The 19,111-nt window shown below is 38.0% G+C and overlaps 1 protein-coding gene and 2 pseudogenes across 2 annotated transcripts in view; 2 read left to right on the forward strand and 1 right to left on the reverse strand.

Moving 5' to 3' along the window:
• The window catches only part of RNF103 (ring finger protein 103), a 37,432-nt gene extending 21,885 nt beyond the window's left edge, over positions 1 to 15,547 (forward strand). Inside the window, exons 3-4 of the mRNA XM_006902014.1 lie at positions 4,229 to 4,344; positions 13,538 to 15,547. Coding sequence (XP_006902076.1) covers positions 4,229 to 4,344; positions 13,538 to 15,113 — 1,692 coding nt within the window. The 3' untranslated portion in view covers positions 15,114 to 15,547. The remainder of the gene's footprint in view (positions 1 to 4,228; positions 4,345 to 13,537) is intronic.
• LOC102863081 lies at positions 9,185 to 10,161 on the reverse strand (annotated as a pseudogene).
• A 2,200-nt stretch (positions 15,548 to 17,747) lies between the features above and the next one.
• On the forward strand, positions 17,748 to 18,902 carry LOC102860222 (annotated as a pseudogene). Its single transcript, XR_439033.1, has one exon. The product of XR_439033.1 is annotated as an MARCKS-related protein-like (transcript).
• Positions 18,903 to 19,111: the final 209 nt, after the last annotated feature.

The following is a 19,111-nucleotide window of genomic DNA, read 5'->3' on the forward strand; positions in this document are numbered from 1 at the left end:
TGCAAAATTCTATCATCCTATCTCCAGCTTCATTTCTGTCACCAAGTCCATGCTTTTCAACTATTGATCCTTCTTATCGGAGAGCTGGACAATGACTAGGGATGATAGAAGGAGAATTGATGCCTTTGAGCTGTGCTGTTGGAGAAGAGCATTGAATATAACATGGACTATTAGGAAAATGAACAGGTTTGTCCTGGAGAGGGTGAAGCAGGGCTGCTCCTTGGAGGCAAGGATTCTGAAGCTTTGTCTGACATATTTGGACATGTTGCAAGGAGGGACCAGTCCTTGGAGAGGGATGTCATGTTTGGGAGGGTGGAGGGACAGCAGAGGAGAGGAAGACCCTCAATGAGATGGATTGATTCAGGGACAGGGGTATTAATGGGGACAGGTGTGTTGGAAGTGAAGAGATTGTCACAGGATAAAGCAGAGTTTAGGGCTATTGTAAACAGGGTCACTATGAGTCACAGGCTACTCAATGGTACATAACAACCACATTAGAATATTATGAAAAACTATACTCAAAAAAATATGAAAACCCAGAGGAAATGGACAAATATTTAGAAATGCACAGCCTACCAAAACTGACACAAACCAAAACTGAACACCTGAAAAGACCCATTACAAAAGAAGAAATTGAAAAAGTAATAAAACAATTTCCAGGCAAAAAAAAAAAAAAAGCCCTGGAACAAATGGTTTTACAAATTAATTTTATCAAACATTCAGAGAATTACTGTCACCAATTCTACATAAAATATTTTAGAAAATAGGAAAAGGTAGAATTCTCCCAGGCTTATTCTATGAAGCAAATATATCTTTGATACCAAAGCCAGGAAAGGACATCACCAAAATAGAAAACTATACGCCGATATCTCTTATGAACATAGATGCAAAAATCCTGAATAAAATCCTGGCCAGTAGAATCCAACGATACATGAAAGAAATAATTCATCATGACCATGTGGGATTCATAACAGGTATACAAGGATGGTTCAACATAAGAAAAACAATGTAGTTCATCATATAAACAAAACAAAGAACAAGAACCACATGATCCTATGAATTAATGCAGAAAAGGCCTTTGACAAAATCCAACACCCTTTTCTGATTAAAACACTCAACAAAATAGGATTAGAGGGGAATTTCTTCACCAGAGTAAAAAGTATATGCAAACCCGAGAGCCAGTATTGTTCTCAATGGAGACAGACGAAAGGCATTCCCTTTAAAAGCCGAAACTAGGCATGGATGCTCACTGTCACCTCTCTTAATCAATATTGTGTTGGAAGTCTTAGCGGTAGCAGTAAGATAGAAGGAAATAAGAGGTATCCAAATTGGCACAGAGGAGGTAAAATTAGAAATCTCTCAGGTTTTTTTAGCCTTAGAAAATAATCTCCACATAAAACTCAATTTCTTCTTGAACTTTCTAGGAACATTTAATAGTCCCTTTTAATAGTCCAAGCACTGTGATGCCACTCACAGTGACGATGCATGCATTTTGGAAATACAGTTTATTTTTAGGATATGAACAGTCTTTTAGGACACTGTTGTATAGGCTTAGAGTAGTTTGTTGTGCCTTGTGACTTAGCTGGATGAGATCCTTTGACATTTTTATCCTATGAACATTTTTATTATGATCATCTCATCACTTCTGCCTAATTTGTATTAAAACTTCAAGTGAATATCACAACTATAGAGGGCATTGGGCTAAGCCTTGTAACTGCATAACCAGGACCGAAGAGCCTTAGGGGAGCAGCCACACTCTCTCCTCCTCTGCAGCGCATGCACCTGGCTCCTTTCCCACTAGCATTTCACTTCCTGGAGGCTTTGCAAACAAGAAGGGGGTTCTTTATCCTGAGAGGTCTGAGGCCTCAGAGTATGGGGTGTGTGTGTTTTTCCCTTTTAATTTTTTATTGGTTTGCATACAATTATTCATATACCTTGTATTTCACTCATGTACATTATTTTATACAATCATTTACATTGTGTTTCATACAGTTACTCCTATTGATCCATCTGGTCTATAGTCTTTGCAATTACATTCTATGCATCAGAGAGTTGGACAATGACTAGGGATGATAGAAAGGGAATTGAAACCTTTGAGCTGTGGTGCTGGAGAAGAGTGTTGAATATATCAACAAACAGGTTTGTCCTGGAGAGGATGAATCAAGAATGCTCCTTGGAGTCAAGGATTCTGAAGCTTCTTCTGACATACTTTGGGCGTGTGGCAAGGAGGGACTGGTCCTTGGAGAGGGACATCATGTTTGGGAGAGTGGAGGGACAGTGCAAGAGAAGAAGACCCTTGATGAGATGGATCGATTCTGTGAGTGGAGTGGTGGGAGTGAGTTTGTCAGAGACAGTGCGGGTGGCACAGGATAGAACAGGGTTTAGGACTCTTGTTACTATGAGTCACTGAGTCGCAAGTGACTCGATGGCAAATAACAGCTGTGTTGGCTGTACCTTCTTAGTCTTGTGATGATTTTTTAAATTGTTTTACCTCTTTATTCAATTCTTTCTTTCATGATTTGTACCTTCTTCAGTAGTTGTCCATATAAATCCACATCAGTATATTTCTTCTGGCTTCCATTTCTGGGTTATTTGCTTTGTTTATAGCTTCCATTCTTCTCATTTGTATCTTCTTCAGTAGTTGTTCATATAACTCCATTGCAATATATTTCTTCTGCCTCCCTGTCTCTGGGTTAATTACCCAGAGTCTGCGGTATACTCTGTTTTCTAGAAGACTTATTTTGTTTTGATTTCCATAGTGTTTGAAGGTGACTGCTGCTTTCTTTACTTTAAGGTTTTCTTGGTATGTGTTAAGCCATTTCTGTTGTGTTAGCATAAGTTGTTGGGAATTCTTTTATCTTTACTCAGCTTCTGAGGTACAGATGTAAAGTGTTCCTTTTGTGGGGGAGGGTAACTCACTCTGCCAGATGTCCTTTCTGGTCCTGTCCAGTGAGAAAGTTTACTTTTCCTAAAGTCTTTCAAGCCCTCTCTGGTCTGCAGCACAACCTTGCAAGAATCTCACCTGATTAGGCCCCTCTCTTCCAAAGTGTATTATTGTCCTCAGTCCTTGGTGGTTCCCCAACTAATTCAGTTTCTCTTCAGGGAATGTATAGGTAGATCCCTCCCAGCACCTCAGTGTGTCCTCTCTAGTTATATGCAGCCTGTGGGGGAGTCTCTCACCTGAATGCAGCATGCCTTGCCTAAAGTCCGTGATTGTCTTTGATGTGTGACCATCTTCCCCAACTGATGTAGGTTCTCTGGTGTGTGATTTTTAAATAGTAATTTATGAAAATAACCTTAATCCATGTTCCCTGGGATTCAAAGAAATCAGAACAGTGGTTTAAAGAAAACTTCAGATTTTCTAGCTTTAAGTTCCCATCTACTTATTTTTTCTGTAAAATTCATTGGATTTTTTTACTGGTCTATTTTTTTTAAATTCTGCCTTCATTCAAGGCAGGGAGATTAGAAGTTAAGGGGAGAATTTGATGCTAGTTATAATGACTGGCATTTATATTTATAATGTAAAAGAAGAGGAGCCAGTTATGTATGAATGAATGATAATTTATGGTGTTGCTTTAATTTTTAACATCTATGTGATGTTAATTTACCTTTTTTCTTTGTTTTTGTCTGCCTTTCCCCGGTACTAATCTAATCATACTTGAAGTTTATTTGCAAATTTGGAGATATTAAAAATTTAGATTGTAATGTGGTAATCATTTTTATATCTAATAAATTTTGATGATTTTAAGTGGAAAGACATAGAAGTAGTCAAAGGGTAGTTTAATGGAAAACATATGTTTGACTTATGGCTCCATAATTACTTTTTTGAAAAAAAGTGATATTTTAATGTCTTGGAACCACATATAACTTTTGGGAAGTTTTATTTGGATTATTGTTTTAAATTTTCTTTTCAGAGTAGAGGAAATACCTCTGAGAGACATCCCAGGGAATAGGTCACAGGGTGCAGAACGGGACAGGTTTTTAATTTGTTATTGACTACTGCTCATTGTAGGGCCATAGAGTGTGGGAGTTCAGTGTGCTGTGTTCAGTGTCTTTAGTCTTTTCCAGTACTTTCCAAAAGAACTCTGAATTCATGACATCATAAACAAGAACCAGGAGAGTCATATTTATGACAGAATATACACATGTTTCTTATATAAGTTATATTGTAAAATAGTTGATTTGACACTATTTTGTGGATTTTTGTTTTTATTTTTGTGGTTAATAGGTCATCGCAAATGACAGAAATCCCTTGGTGGGTAAAATTCACTGGGAAAAAATGGTTAAAAAGGTGTCAAGATTTGGAATACGTACTGGCACTTTCAACTGCTCCAATGACCCCAGGTTAGTTGATTCAACAATTCTTAGAGTTTCAATCCTGACCAGCACTGTTTTTTGTTAAATAAAAATAATATTAGAAGAGTATTTGAGCTGATAATCATAATGTTGAGCACATTGAAGGTTATTCAAGTCTTTGATTAACTAACTCAGTTTATAAGAAGTATTACTTTTCTCAGAAATCTGTGTCTCTTCCTCTTCTTCCTTTCTCTCTCAGCTCTTGTTCCCTTGCTAGGAGGCATACCTTCTAAAAGTATTTTAGTCCTGTGTTTCATTTTTCTTTCCCAGAGAAATTTCTAGTATATTCATGACTTTAGGTGACACTTTTTTTTTACTCTAAATCTTTCCATAAATCTGACTTCTAATTTATATTTTGATGTTCTTCCCTGTCTTCTCAGTAGCTATCACTTGTTGTTATGTGCTGTGGAATTGGAACCGACTCATAGCTGGCCATAAATCACACTAGAGGAAATTGTTAATCTGTCTCCCACAGAGTAGTTGGTGAATTCAAACGGCATACCTTTTAGTTGGCAGCACAGCTCCTTACCGTTAGGCCACCAGAGCCCCCAGTGCCACTAGAGAAGTCCTTTTTCATAAAGCCCAATGTTCAGATTAGATTCATCTTCATTTTCTTTAATAACTGTGTGTCCTTTCTACTGTCCCTTTTTTTTGTTCTTGATTTTTGTTTTTTTAAATTTTCTTAGGCAAAATTCTTAGAGACAGTTTTGCTTTAATTTTCAGTATTTGCTCAGTCCTCTTATTTCATGATTTCTCTTTTGAAATGTTTCTTATTTTCATTTTAATGACTCCTGATTATAACGATCAATCATTTATTTATCCATTCAGTAAATCTGTTTCCTCTTGAAGAAGTGGGTTTGGGATATATGTTGTTATTATGTGCCATTGAGTTGGAACAGACCTATAGAGGTTCAGTGGCTGGTGGGAGTGGAGAGGCAGTAAATTGCACGAAAGATTACCCATCTTTATCCCATGGAGCAATATGTGGATTTGAACTGTGTCCCTTTGGGTACAAATTCACACCTCAAGTTGCTATAATCAAGGACGCTTTAGGCAGAATATTAAATTATCCAGGAAGTATTAAAAGAAGATGGAAGGAATATACTGAGTCACTGTATCAAAAGGAATTGGCAGACACAGAAGAATTTAATGGAAAAAACCTATGAGCAAGAGCCTAAGGTGATGAAGGAAGAAGTTCAAGCTGCTTTGAAGGAAACAGCAAAAAATAAGGCCCCAGGAATAGAAGGTATACAAATTGACATATTTCAGCTAACAGATGCTGCCCTGGACGTACTCACCAAATTGTGCCAAGAAATCTGAAGAACAACTACCTGGCCAACTGACTGGTTGAGATCTATATTTGTTCCCATTCGAAAGAAGGGTGACCCAACAGAGTGTGGAAACTGTAGAACAATATCATTGCAATATCACCTGAAAACAAGATTCTGCTGAAGATGGTCCAAAAACAACTGGAACTGCACATCAGCAGAGAAATGCCAGAAGTCTAGGCTGGATTCAGAAGGGGTCCTGGTACTAGGGATATTGTAGCTAATGGATCTTGGCTGAAAGCAGGGTATACCAGAGAAATGTCTATCTGTCTTTCATTGATTATGCAAAGGTGTTTGACTGTGTGGATCATAACAAACTGTGGCTGACTCTGAGAAGAATAGGATTCTTAGAACACTTGATCATGCTAATGAGAAACCTATACTTGGACCAAGAGTCAGTCATCCGAACAGAGCAAGGAAACACTGCATGGTTAAAAATTGGGAAGGGTGTACGCCAGGGATGTGTCCTGTCTCCATACCTTTTCAACCTGCATGCAGAACAGATTATCTAGGAAGCTGGGCTCTGTGAGGAAAAATGTGGTGTCAGGATTGGTGGAAGATAAATCAACAACCTGAGTTATGAAGATGACACAGCCCTGCTTGCTGAAACTGAGGAGGACCTGAAGTGCTTGCTTCAGAGGGTCAAGGACTGTAGCCTTCAAGATGGATTGAGGCTCAATATCAAGAAGACAAAGATTTTCACCACTGGGCCGATTGGCAGCATCAGGATGGATGGTGATGAGATTGAGATTGTTCACAGCTTTAGTTTGCTTGGCTCCACAGTCAACACTCCTGGCACCAGCAGCCAGGAAATTAAAAGACATATTGCGATGGGAAAGTCTGCTGTTAGGGACCTCTCCAAAGTACTGAAGAGCAGTTGTGTCTCTCTGGAGACTAAGGTGCATCTGGTACAGGACATGGTCTTTGCAATCACTTGTTATGCATCACAGAGTTAGTTGTACAGTGCCTAGGGAGAATAGAAGGAGAATTGATGCCTTTGAGCTGTGGTGCTAGAGAAGAGTATTGAATGTACCATGGACTGCTAAGAAACAGGTTCATCCTGGAGAGGGTTATACTGGGTGGCTCCTTGGAGGCAAGGATTCTGAGGCTTTGTTTGACATACTTTGGACATGTTGTAAGGAGAGACTGGTCCTTGCAGAAAGACATCATGCTTGGGAGGGTGGAAGACAGGCGCAGGAGGGGAAGGCCCTCTATGAGATGGATTGATTCAGTGACTGGGGTAATAGGAATGGGTGTGTCGGAGACAGTGCGATTGGCACAGGACAGAGCAGAGTTTAGGGTTGTTGTACATAGGGTCGCTATAAGTCGGCAAGTGACTCGACGGCATATAACAACCACCACCACCACCTTTGGGTTGGCAGCACTGCATATAACCACTAGGCCACAAGGGCTCCCTTGTGCATACCATTGAATCTGAACTGATCCATAGCTGACCCTCCAGCAGGTTTTCAGAGGCAATAAATTGCGTGGGAAGAGATTGCCTAACCTCTCACTGAACAGCTGGTGAATTTGAACTGTATACCTTTGGGTTGGCAAACCCTCGGCACTATCAGGTGGTTTTTAATGTAGGTAGATGCACTTGACTTATCTAATATCTGTTTCATACCATTGTTAGAATTTACCTTTTCCCACCCATCTTCTTTTGGCCTGACATTTACTTTTATTCTCATCACCTTTGTTTTTTGTCCATTAATAATATAGTGTAGATCCATGGGAGGAGGCTACCCTAAAGGTTGGTAATAAGAGTAGGAAAAAAAGTTTCTGAATCTCTTATTCTTTAGCCCCCTTCTCAACCCATGAAACTTCAAATGTTCAGGATGGCATAAGTCTTAATATTCTACTGAAGAGGAAATAATTATTTCTGTTCTGTGTTTATCAAAGACTTTAAATATTTTTATCTGACTCCATTTTTTCTAAATATAGTCTAAGTTTATTTTTTCAGATAATATAAAATAATCATTATCATCAATTTATTGAAAAATATTTATAATTTTATTTTTAAAAATTAGTGAAAGGAAACACTGTAAGCATTATAATTTATAAATATTTTAGGAAATATTAAGGAAGAATAGATTTACAAAAATACAATGGTTAGACAGTTATAGTCTAATAAATTGTTGAATAGCAGTAGTAAAAAATTAGACATAAACTAAGTATAGCAAAATGAAGGTAATCTATTAAATTTGTGAGGCTAAATGTAATATTTAATATTTTACTTTTTTAAAAAAGTATAGTCTTTTTAAAGCATAATCTCTTTAAAGCAAGTTGTATCAGTTGTTTCATTATTGAGTGTAATTATTCTATAATAGTTATTACTTTTGAAAAATTTTCTGATGGTTTACTAGCTGATAATTACTGAGAAGATACATCTAAATTTCTTCACAAAGTTTGCCTTTAAATGTATCTCATTCATCTTTAAGTAATCTCACATCTCATTTATGGTTAAAGAGAACTTAATTTTGCTACTAAAAGAAGTAATACTTCATCTTTTATCGTTTTATCTCAGAGGTGTAGATTCTGATATATAGTTGCTTGATGGTTTCCCTATTGTCCTGTTCATGGTTTATCTAATTTGGAACTAGAATAAAAACTATTATCACTCACTTGAGTCAGGCTAATTTTCTTTTTTCTATGGCATAGTAGTAATTATAGTAGTGTATCTATATCTAGTAATTCTCAAAAGTGCACACTCATTATTCTTGGAACAGACTTATAACTGGCCTTCTAGTAAGTTTCTGGGAAGCTGTAAATCATTCAGAATGAGCTTGCATGTCTTTCTTCCTTGGTAGATTAGAACCACTTGAGAGATGCCACCTTTAGGTTAGCAGTGCAGTTCCTTGTGGATTACACTAGCAGAAGAACAAAATAGGGAAATTTTAAAAAAAAAAAGCGTTCCAAATTGGAAAGAGAATAGTATTACTCAGTGAAAAATGTTTTTATTATATATTTTGAATAAATTAGTTATTATCTTTATCTCAGAATTTAAAAAAAAAAAATACCCTACCTCTGTATACTATTGTGTGTGCTGCCTTCTCTGAGTGTGGGCTCTTTTCTCAGGTGTCTTAGGGTAGTCTTCTCTGACACCCAACCAGCTTGTTCAGCAGCGCTTTATTGGTTTTTTTTTCCCCCCTTACGCATCACTTTTGTTTAATTGCACTACATGTAAATGATGCAGGTAGGAGAATAGGTTCTGAATCCATGCATTAAGACAAGACACTGGTGCTACTGCCAAACATGCACTTAGCCAATTATAATGTTGTTCAAAGTGTTTCTTTGTTTCCAGGAAATAAAGTACAGAAGCAAAAATATGTACCCATTCCAAAGCATCCTCTTCACTTTTTTTTTATTTTTATTAATTTTAATGAATATTTACAGAGATTTTGGATTTCCATTCATTCATTGTTGCAATTTTCTCCCTGCCCAGTCCTCCTCCTCCCCCCCCCCTCCAGTTTGCTCCTCTCTTTGAAAAGCAAAAGAAAAATTTCTTCTTTGGTTTTCTGAGCATTTTTTGCATTCTGTTTTTCTTTGGCCTTTTCTACTAGTGGTGTTAATTGTTGATGTTCTGTTACAGGAACAGTGCCATAATGAAAAATAGATAATTTTGTTTCATCAGATAATTTCAGTGTTCAATAGTAATAATTTTTTTATTTCTTTTTCAATAAATATGTAATTTTTTGCAACCTCTGACTGAATAGCATTGAGCATATTTCCCTGATCTGTATCCATGGATTCTTCCTCTGCAAGTTGTCTTTGTAACTTTGCTATCTTCTGTTCATATATCAGATAAAATAGCCATTAAATTAAATAGAATTTCAGCTCCACTGTACTTTTGGATCCATTTTTCTATAACTGGCCTCTCTGCACTGATCCAGTCATCTTCCTTGCAAGCTCCTAATTTTTCTCTTAACCCATCTAATTCATATATCCTCCCATTAACAGGAACATAACTGACGAGTAAAATCCATCTTCTTCTTTTGCTGATGCTTTTGCATCAAATTCAAACATCTGCTGTCTGGCAAAACTGTGCTGAACTTGTCGAATCACATCTGAATTTTTTTGAGTGCCAAGCCTTCATACCTGCATCGAAACTTTGAGAAAATTCTTTAAATTCTGTCAGTCTCTCCTAAATGGACATCTTGATGTGTAAAGTTTAATAACACACTTACTATGGCTTGAATAGCACAAGCATTATTAATTACTTGCTTGGCAAAAAGACTTATATCAAGTCTGGAGTCCTGAACCACAGAGCCTCTGGTTCTTTTCCTGGCTGTCACTTGAAAAGAATAATTAACCCATGAACTAGCTTTAAGTTTTCAAAATTCTCAGGCTCCAAACTCCTTATTTCTTCTACTTGGTTGGGCTCCTTGACAACTTTGCTAAGCCTGGCTAGCCCTCTCCTAATTCCAGCAGTGCTTTTTTGTCCTATCTGGGACCTGCGAAGAATGCTCACCTCCATTACTTCTGGACAGCTTCTGTCTCTGTCCACTTCCAGCGGTTTTCTTTCTTCACACACCCAGCAGTTATAACTGTTAAGTCTTAACTCCTCTCATTCTCCAGCCAAGAGATCTGTCCCCTGGGTTTTTTCCTGCTGATCTTGGCACCGCTAGCTTACTCTCTTCTTCTTCTTTTCTTTTCTTCCATGAGGTGTGTGGGTGCTGTGGAAAAAGTTGGTAAGGAGAAGGTCAGGACAAGGTAGAGTACATAAGTATTGCAGAAGTTGAGTGGTAAACTGAGAGCCTAGAATGGTTTATGATAAGAATACCAGAGATAGGAACCATAGAATAGATAGGAAAAGGGATAGAAGAGGAGATTGGAGAGAGGCCAAGGAGACCAAAGAGAACAATGATACAAAATACCAAAAGTTCATTTTAAATATAGCATGCTCCACCAGAAGCTGAAATAACAAAATTCACTACCTGTTTACTACCGTTTTAAATTGTAAAATTCTGTACGAGATCTCAAAAGATTTACTTTAAGAATAATAAGATGCTTTCATTATTGTGAATTTACTCAGATCTTTAAAATATTTTTTGAGCTAGCAGTTTTCATATTGGTAGAAGGTAATGCAACATTATTTCTTAGAAACAGTATTTATATTAGCTGTTATTTGTTAGAAATGGTATTTAAAAATTAATGTAATTTACTTTTTTGTGTGTATTTAGTCCACTGTTTAGATTTATATTAACAGTCTAGTGTTTTGTAAGTACTGTTGTTGCATTTTGCCTTTGCATTGAGTACAACTCATAACAGCCCTATGAACAATAGATACAAAACCTGTCCTAAAATTCTCTCTTACCTTTTTTAGTAAAGTCTAGAAACAGTAATTTAATTAGAAAGATATTTACTAACATAGAATTTATTTTCCTAATTCTATCTGGATTGATAAACCTTAAAATTGTCACTTAACTCTTTTAAGTGTAAAGAAAGGACACAGTTTATATGTTTTATTACATGAAGAAATGTATGCACTATACTCTTGCTGGCTTTATAGAGTAAGATATTCTATCAGACTTTGTCATGTAAATGTTGACACAAATCAGAAGTCACATATTCAGTGAGGTGTTTGTTATTGTTGTGTGCCATCAAGTTAGAACCGATTCATAGTTGATTCTTCATAGGGTTTTCCTAGAGAATATATTGCATAAGAGGAATTGCCCATCCTTCTCCCAAAGAGCTTATGATTTTAGACCATGTGCCTTTTGGATTGCAGTGCAGCTTCTTATCACTAGGCCACCAGAGTTCCCTATTCTATGAAGTAGTTGCAGAAAAAGAAAAAGAATGGCCAGGAGTAGAAGTGTGTCAAATACCATATACAATTTAAGCAAAACTAAGAAGATTTAAAGATATTTACAATGAGCCCTGGTGGCACAAAAAGTTAGGCACTTGACTGATAACAGATTGGTTGACAGTTCCAAGTCACTGGGAAGTTCTACAGGAAGAAGACCTAGCAGTCTGTGTTTGTATTGTTTACAGCCAGTGGTCCACAGGGCCATCCTCTGTGTCATGAGAAGTTGCTGGTAGTCAGAATTTACTCACCTGGCACATAGCAACAAGATAATTTACATCTTCGATATCTGTTTGGCTTTCCTAGTTGACTTTTTGCTTTGTTAGAAAGAGCAAAATTGGAATTCATATCAGTGAATTACTATTTTGTCTTAGACAAATAGGACAGTAAGGGTTAGAAGATATTGTAAGAATATGTAATTTTCAGATAAGTTCAGCTGAAAGAGAATATGGCTAGTAATGAAATCAGTATTATTAAAGGAGTGAACCAACTCATCAAGAAACTGAGAGTGACTTCTGCTGCTCTCATCTCCATCCTGGCCTGACTGTCGCGGTGTCTCAGATCCAGGTGGACACTTGATGCATTCTCCACTCCCTTCTTGCTGGTTAAGAGATTCCAGTTTTCTCCTTCTATACTTGCTTAATTTAGGCCTAGGGAACAGCAAGACTGACCCAGTTCTTTCATAGCCTGGATCACCCCCCCACCCCCCACCCCCCATCCATAGTGTAGAAGACAAAACCAATGGCCAGGAAAACCAAACAGTTCATCTATTGCACCACAAAGGAAAATGTTTTCATTTTTAATTCTTCTACTATAATGCAAGAGTTGCTCTTCTTTTTCATTACTTCCTTTTCTTCATGTGGTGTCATGCCTCTCTGTTAGAATCTACTAGCTGCTGTGATGGGCAACTTCCTGTACAATTTACAGCCTCAAAGCTTCTAGAGGATCACTGATAGTTGGTTCTGACTCCATGGCAAAGAGCAGAGAGGTTTTTTTTGAAGTGAAGAAGGATATCATAAATCTCAAAGAGGCTATTTCTTTCCAAAAGGGATGGAATTTTGACCTCCACTGGATCAGCCCCCCAAAAGGATTTAATATTTATTAAAGTCTTCTATTTACTGTGTCTTAAAATACAGATACTCTTTGTATTGACTCTCCTTATATAAATAATTTGTCCTTGTTATCTCTTTAAGTAAAATACTCCTCTTACCTGTATTCACTGAAGAGGTGAGAAAATAAAAATGTGAGACTTATAGTAGCTCTTTTCTGGGTTACTTTTTGGGAAGATTACTTAACTTTGTAAAAATGCCTTTGTACCCCATGCTCTGCCAAAGATATTTCCTATCTTTAAACTTGTTTTGTCTATTTATCAGTTGTTGTCAGGTGCCATTGAATCAACTACAATTCATAGCAGCCCTGTGAAGAACAGAACTGAACCTTGCCATACTTTTTATATTTATGAATTTTATAATTTTAGTAAGATTTAAAATTTTTTATGAGCAGGAATTATTTCCTATTATTGTTTATAATTGCTGTATGCTATCAAGTCAGAACTGACCCATAGTTAACTCTCTCCAGCAGGCTTTCAGAGGCAGAGTAAATCGCATAGAAGGAGCTTGCCTGTCCATACTTCTTCCACAGAGCTGCTGGTGGATTCAAACCATGTGCCTTTGTAATTGCTGCTTAGCATCCTATCTCTAGGCCACCAGAGCTCCCTATCACTTACAGTAGTAGACATATAATAGATGCTGAATTTGAAGTATGTGTTTGACAACATGACTCCGACTTTTTAAAGTAGACTTTCTTAAAAAAAAAAGAAGCATAGAAATATAGCACATAAGAGTTTTTTTTCCTTCTTTTGCAACTGCCAAGTGTTGGTATAACTTTTAATCATCTGGAAGTGATTTTGGTTTGAGGAGAGAATATAAATGTGCATTTCAGGTATATTCATTCAGATCCTTTAATGGAGAATGAATGAATTGTCAGGATGAGCAGCCTAGCTAATATAGCACTGTAGCTGTTTACTCACAATTACTTTTTATTGTAGATACTGCCGAAGAAGAGGCTGGGTACGATCTACCCTCATTATGTCTGTTCCACAAACAAGCACATCTAAAGGGAAAGTCATGCTTAAAGAATATAGTGGACGCAAGATTGAAGTGGAGCACATTTTTAAGTGGATAACTGCTCATGCAGCTTCTAGGATCAAAACCATCTATAATACTGAACATTTGAAAGACGAATGGAATAAAAGTGACCAGTATTGGGTAAAAATATACCTGTTTGCAAATCTGGACCAGCCTCCTGCTTTCTTCTCTGCACTAAGTATAAAGTTTACTGGAAGAGTTGAATTTATTTTTGTTAATGTGGAAAATTGGGATAACATGAGTTATATGGCAGATATTGGTATATATAACATGCCAGCATACATCCTTAGGACTCCTGAAGGCATTTACAGATATGGAAACCACACAGGTGAATTTATATCTCTTCAGGCTATGGATTCCTTTCTCCGCTCCTTACAACCTGAGGTGAATGATCTATTTGTTTTAAGCTTGGTTCTAGTTAATCTTATGGCTTGGATGGACTTATTTATCACACAAGGAGCTACCATAAAGCGATTTGTGGTTCTCATAAGCACTTTAGGGACATACAATTCCCTGTTAATTATTTCCTGGCTACCTGTGTTAGGATTTTTGCAGCTTCCCTATTTAGATAGTTTTTATGAATACAGCTTAAAATTGTTGAGATATTCCAATACAACCACACTGGCTTCATGGGTGAGGGCAGACTGGATGTTTTATTCTTCACACCCAGCCCTGTTTCTCAGTACATACCTTGGACATGGTTTACTGATTGATTACTTTGAGAAGAAGAGACGGCGTAACAACAACAATGATGAAGTTAATGCCAATAACTTGGAATGGTTATCAAGTCTGTGGGACTGGTACACTAGCTACCTCTTCCACCCGATTGCTTCATTTCAGAACTTTCCTGTACAGTCAGATTGGGATGAAGATCCTGACTTGTTCTTAGAGCGTTTAGCTTTTCCTGACCTTTGGCTTCATCCTCTGATACCAACTGATTATATAAAAAACTTACCAATATGGCGGTTTAGATGTCTTGGAGTCCTGTTTGAAGAGAAAATGTCAGTAGGTTCTCAAGACACTGAAAATGACTCAGACAATGAAAACACAGACACTGTTAGCAGTGAGAGAGGAATACTTGAAGATAAGCAACATGTGGCTCACAGTTCTCAAGGAAGTCCAAGCCACTGTGATGCTGAGACTTGTTCATGTGACAATAAATATTGTCAAACTGGCCCATGTATGAAGAAGGGACAGTCATATGGATCTTTTCACTTTAATGAAGATATTGAACCTGATTGGCTGGCTTGGCCTGCTGATATGCTGCACTGCACTGAGTGTGTTGTTTGCCTGGAGAATTTTGAAAATGGGTGTTTGCTGATGGGGTTGCCTTGTGGTCACGTGTTCCATCAGAACTGTATTGTGATGTGGTTGGTTGGGGGCCGACACTGTTGCCCTGTTTGCCGGTGGCCTTCTTATAAAACAAAGCAGCCATATGCACACTACCAGCCTTTGTCAAGTAATGTCCCATCTTAACCATGTGCAATGTGTCCTTTGTAAACTTTGAGTATCTAACAGCTTGCCTTTTTAATGTTAGTTACAATATTTTTGTGGTTTGAATTTTAGGTTAATATTAGTGCAGTGACAGGAAATATACATTATGCAAATGTTGATGACAGAATTATTTGGTTGCCTTGTGTATCAATTGAATGCATACTTAATTGTAAAAATTTTATTTACACCACTGGAAATTCAGAAGTTAATGTATTTTGTAAGCACAAAAGTATAATAGAAATTTATTCTAGTAAGAGTTTACAAGGTTGGATCAAATTCTAATGGAATTGAGCTGGTTTCTTATCCTCAAATGTTTGCTCCCTTTTTACAATCTGTCCAGCACATCTTGGTTAAATAATGTATGCTCTGAGATAGGAAATTTAAACAGACCTATAAAATAAATTCTTTTAAAACCATTAAGACTAAAATTTCCCAATGTTAACTTATTGAGCAAATGCCATACAGTGTTTTTATTGATTTGTTAGTTTTACAGGTAAGTCAAATATTAATCTTGCCTGATCTTTTTTTAAAAAGACAGCTATTATATCACTGACAATGGCCTGAAGCTAATGTTAGTACACCTTTTGAGCTTTGTTAACTTTGGTGAGAAGGAATCATATGTCAACTTCTTAAATAATTTATCAATACTTAACATAGTTAACTAAAGAAAATCACCCATAACATGCTAACCACACTTAGAAACTCTTTAGTGACTCTTTATTTGATAATTTATTTTTATTTTGAATTTTGTTAAAACTCCAGAAAAGTTGAAAGCATAATTCCATTCCTCTTCAACAGATTTACCAAGTGTTTATATTTTGTTATTTTTGTTTTCTCTGCTTTCTGTGATTGTGTCGTCTTTCTCTTTACTTTTAGTGATTCCTTTCAAAATAAACTTCACTCATGATACTTCTTCCTGAATATATCTATGTGTATCCTAAAAATAAGGGCATTTTCTTACAGAACCAATATACTGTTACCACACCCAAGAATTTTAACATTGATTCAGTGATATCATGCAGTCCATAATTCATATCCTTTATATGTTTTCATCTAGGACTCAGACAGTGGTCTGACATTGGTTGTCCTATCTCTTTGATCTAGCACAGTTCTGCATTTTTGGGTTTTGGTGCGTTTTTTTTCCCTTTCCTGTTATTAATATGTTAGAGAATGCAGAGCAGTTGTCTCATAAATGACCATATTCTAGATTTGTCTGAGTGTTTACTCATATTTAAAAGTGTTGCTTGATGGTAGATATTTCCCATTGACGTGAAGTTCGTATCTCATGTCTGTCTCAATATTGAGGATATAAAGCTTATTTAAGGCCTTGTATATTTGACTAACAGGCTTTCGTGGCTAACAGTCACTTGGGGGCTGGGAGCCTCTTGTTTAAAGCAGTTAGTATTCAGAAGGTGAGTCTTTGTGATTAAGAATTGGTCGAGCCCTCGGGTCTTGTGTGGATTATAATTTGCTATTAAAGATAAAACAATAACTTTTCAGTGTGTTATATATGGAAAATACATTGTTCTATTTAGTACACTTGTCTGTCAGTTTGCTCTGCTTAGGTAACTTGTAGGTGGCTGTGATGCCGAAATCTATGCCACTGATTTGTCAAAAGCCACAAAGTTCACCCATAGAGAACATGTTTTAGTAGGCTCCCAGATTAAGGCAGACTAGGAAGCAGGAATGGCCATCTACTTTTTAAATAACAGGCCTCTGAAAACCCTATGAACAGTAGAGGAACATGGATAGTTATAGTATTAGAGATAGAACTAGATTGGAAGTCAATTGAAATGAGGAAAAATAGTGGCAAACATCCTTTAATAAATTGGAACCTGGAATGTACAAAGTATGAATATTGGGAAACTAGAAGTTGTGAAAAATGAAATGGGACACATGAACATCAACATTCTAGACATTAGGGAGATGAAATGGACTATCTTTTGCCACTATGAATCAAATACGCGCATGGTATACTATTCTAGGAATGAAAAACAGAAGAATGGTGTTCCATTCACAGTTAAAAAGTCATTTTTAAGTTCTCTGCTGAAGTATGATGTTGTGTTATGATAGTATCCATATATATACAAGGGAGACCTGTTAATATGACTATTATTCAAATATACACTCCTACAGTTAAAACCGAAGAGGAGAAAAGTGAAAATTTTTATCAAATCTTGCAGTCCGAAATTAACCAAACATACAATCAAGATGTGTTAATGATAATTGGTGACGGATTGTAAAAGTTGGAAACTATGAAGAAGGGATGGTAGTTGGAAAGTTTAGACTTGGTGACAGAAATGAGGCTGGAAATTGAATGATCATTATTTCGTATGTTGAATGATTTGTTGCAAATACCTTTTAAAAAAAAAATCATGGCCATTTTACACATGGGCCTCACCTGACGAATTGCATAGGAATCAGATTGACTACATCTGTGGAAGGAATCTTTAGAGAAGCTCAATATCAGCAATCAAAACTAGGTTCGGGGTGGATTGTGGAACAGACAATCAAACTCATGTGTTCAAATTGAGACCTAAGAAAACAAGTCTACAAGAACCAAAATATGATCTTGAGTCTATTTCACCTAAATTTAAAAATTATCTTAAGGAACCACCCCCTGCGGCATGAGCCCAGGGCGGCTCTGGGCGCCCCCAGTAGAACCCCACCCAGCATGGGCAGCCAGCTCTAAGGCTCCCCGGGGCGATGTGAACCCCGAGGAGGCAGCAGGCTCTTCCCCCGCCAAGGCCAACGGACAGGAGAACGGCCACGTGAAAAGCCATGGAGACTTGTCCCCCAAGGGGGAAGGGGAATCGCCTCCCGTGAACGGAAGAGATGAGGCAGCTGGGGCCACCGGCGATGCCATTGAGCCAGCACCCCCCACCCAGGGTGCTGAGGCCAAGGGGGAGGCCCCCACCAAGGACACCCCCAAGAAGAAGAAGAAATTCTCTTTCAAGAAGCCTTTCAAATTGAGCGGCCTGTCCTTCAAGAGAAATCGGAAGGAGGGTGGGGGCGATTCTTCTGCCTCCTCACTCACAGAGGAAGAGCAGGAGCAGGGGGAGATCGGTGCCTGCAGTGAGGAAGGCACTGCCCAGGAAGGGAAGGCTGTCGCCACGAGAGCCAGGAGCCCCAAGTCAAGGGGGCAGAGGCTGGTGCTGCCTCCAAGGGAGGAGACACGGAAGAAGAGGCAGGGCCCCAGGCTGCAGAGCCGTCCACTCCCTCGGGGCCAGAGAGTGGCTGTACACCAGCCATGGAGCAGAATGAGTAGCTGGGTGGGGGCAGGTAGGTTATCTCGAAGCTGCAAAAACTGTGCCGTCCTTGTGAGGTCACTGCCTGGACCTGGTGCCCTGGCTGCCTTCCTGTGCCCGGAAAGGAAGGGGCTGTAGCCCCTTTCCAGCCACGTCCCCTCTCCCTCCTGTGGATTTTCCCATCATCCCTCTGGTCTTCCTCTTGAGGCCAGTTGAACATGGTCCCTTACAGTTTCCCAAGTTAGGTTAGTGATGTGAAATGCTCCTGCCCTGACTTCTTTCCCTTTCCTCACCCCTGCTGAAAGCAATTGCTGGTTTTCGTCCCCAATTCTTTTCCAAGTAGGTTTTGTTTACCCTGCTCCCCAAATCCCTGAGCCAGAAGTGGGGTGGCTACACTCCTACACCCTGAGTATCCAGCCTTCCGCCTGTTGAGTTTTTAGTCTCTTGTGCTGTGCCTAGTGGCCCCTGGGCTGTGAAAAACACTGTCTCTGTCCAGGTTTTTATAAATGTCTTACTCAAGTTCAAACCTGAAAAAAAAAATTATCTTCATAGGTTTGAAGCATTGAATATAGATGATTGAAGACCAGATGAGTTGTGAGGTGACTCAAGTCGCTGTCAAGGATATCATCTATGAAGAGCGCAAGAGATCATAACAAAGAGGAGAAAGAAAAAAATGAAATATATGTCAGAAGAGACTCTGAAAATTTCCCTAGAGCTTAGGGAAAAGATGAC

This window comes from Elephantulus edwardii, unplaced genomic scaffold (genome assembly GCF_000299155.1).
Source record: "Elephantulus edwardii isolate Elephantulus edwardi_28Jun2011 unplaced genomic scaffold, EleEdw1.0 scaffold00357, whole genome shotgun sequence".
NCBI classification, from domain to species: Eukaryota; Metazoa; Chordata; class Mammalia; order Macroscelidea; family Macroscelididae; genus Elephantulus; species Elephantulus edwardii.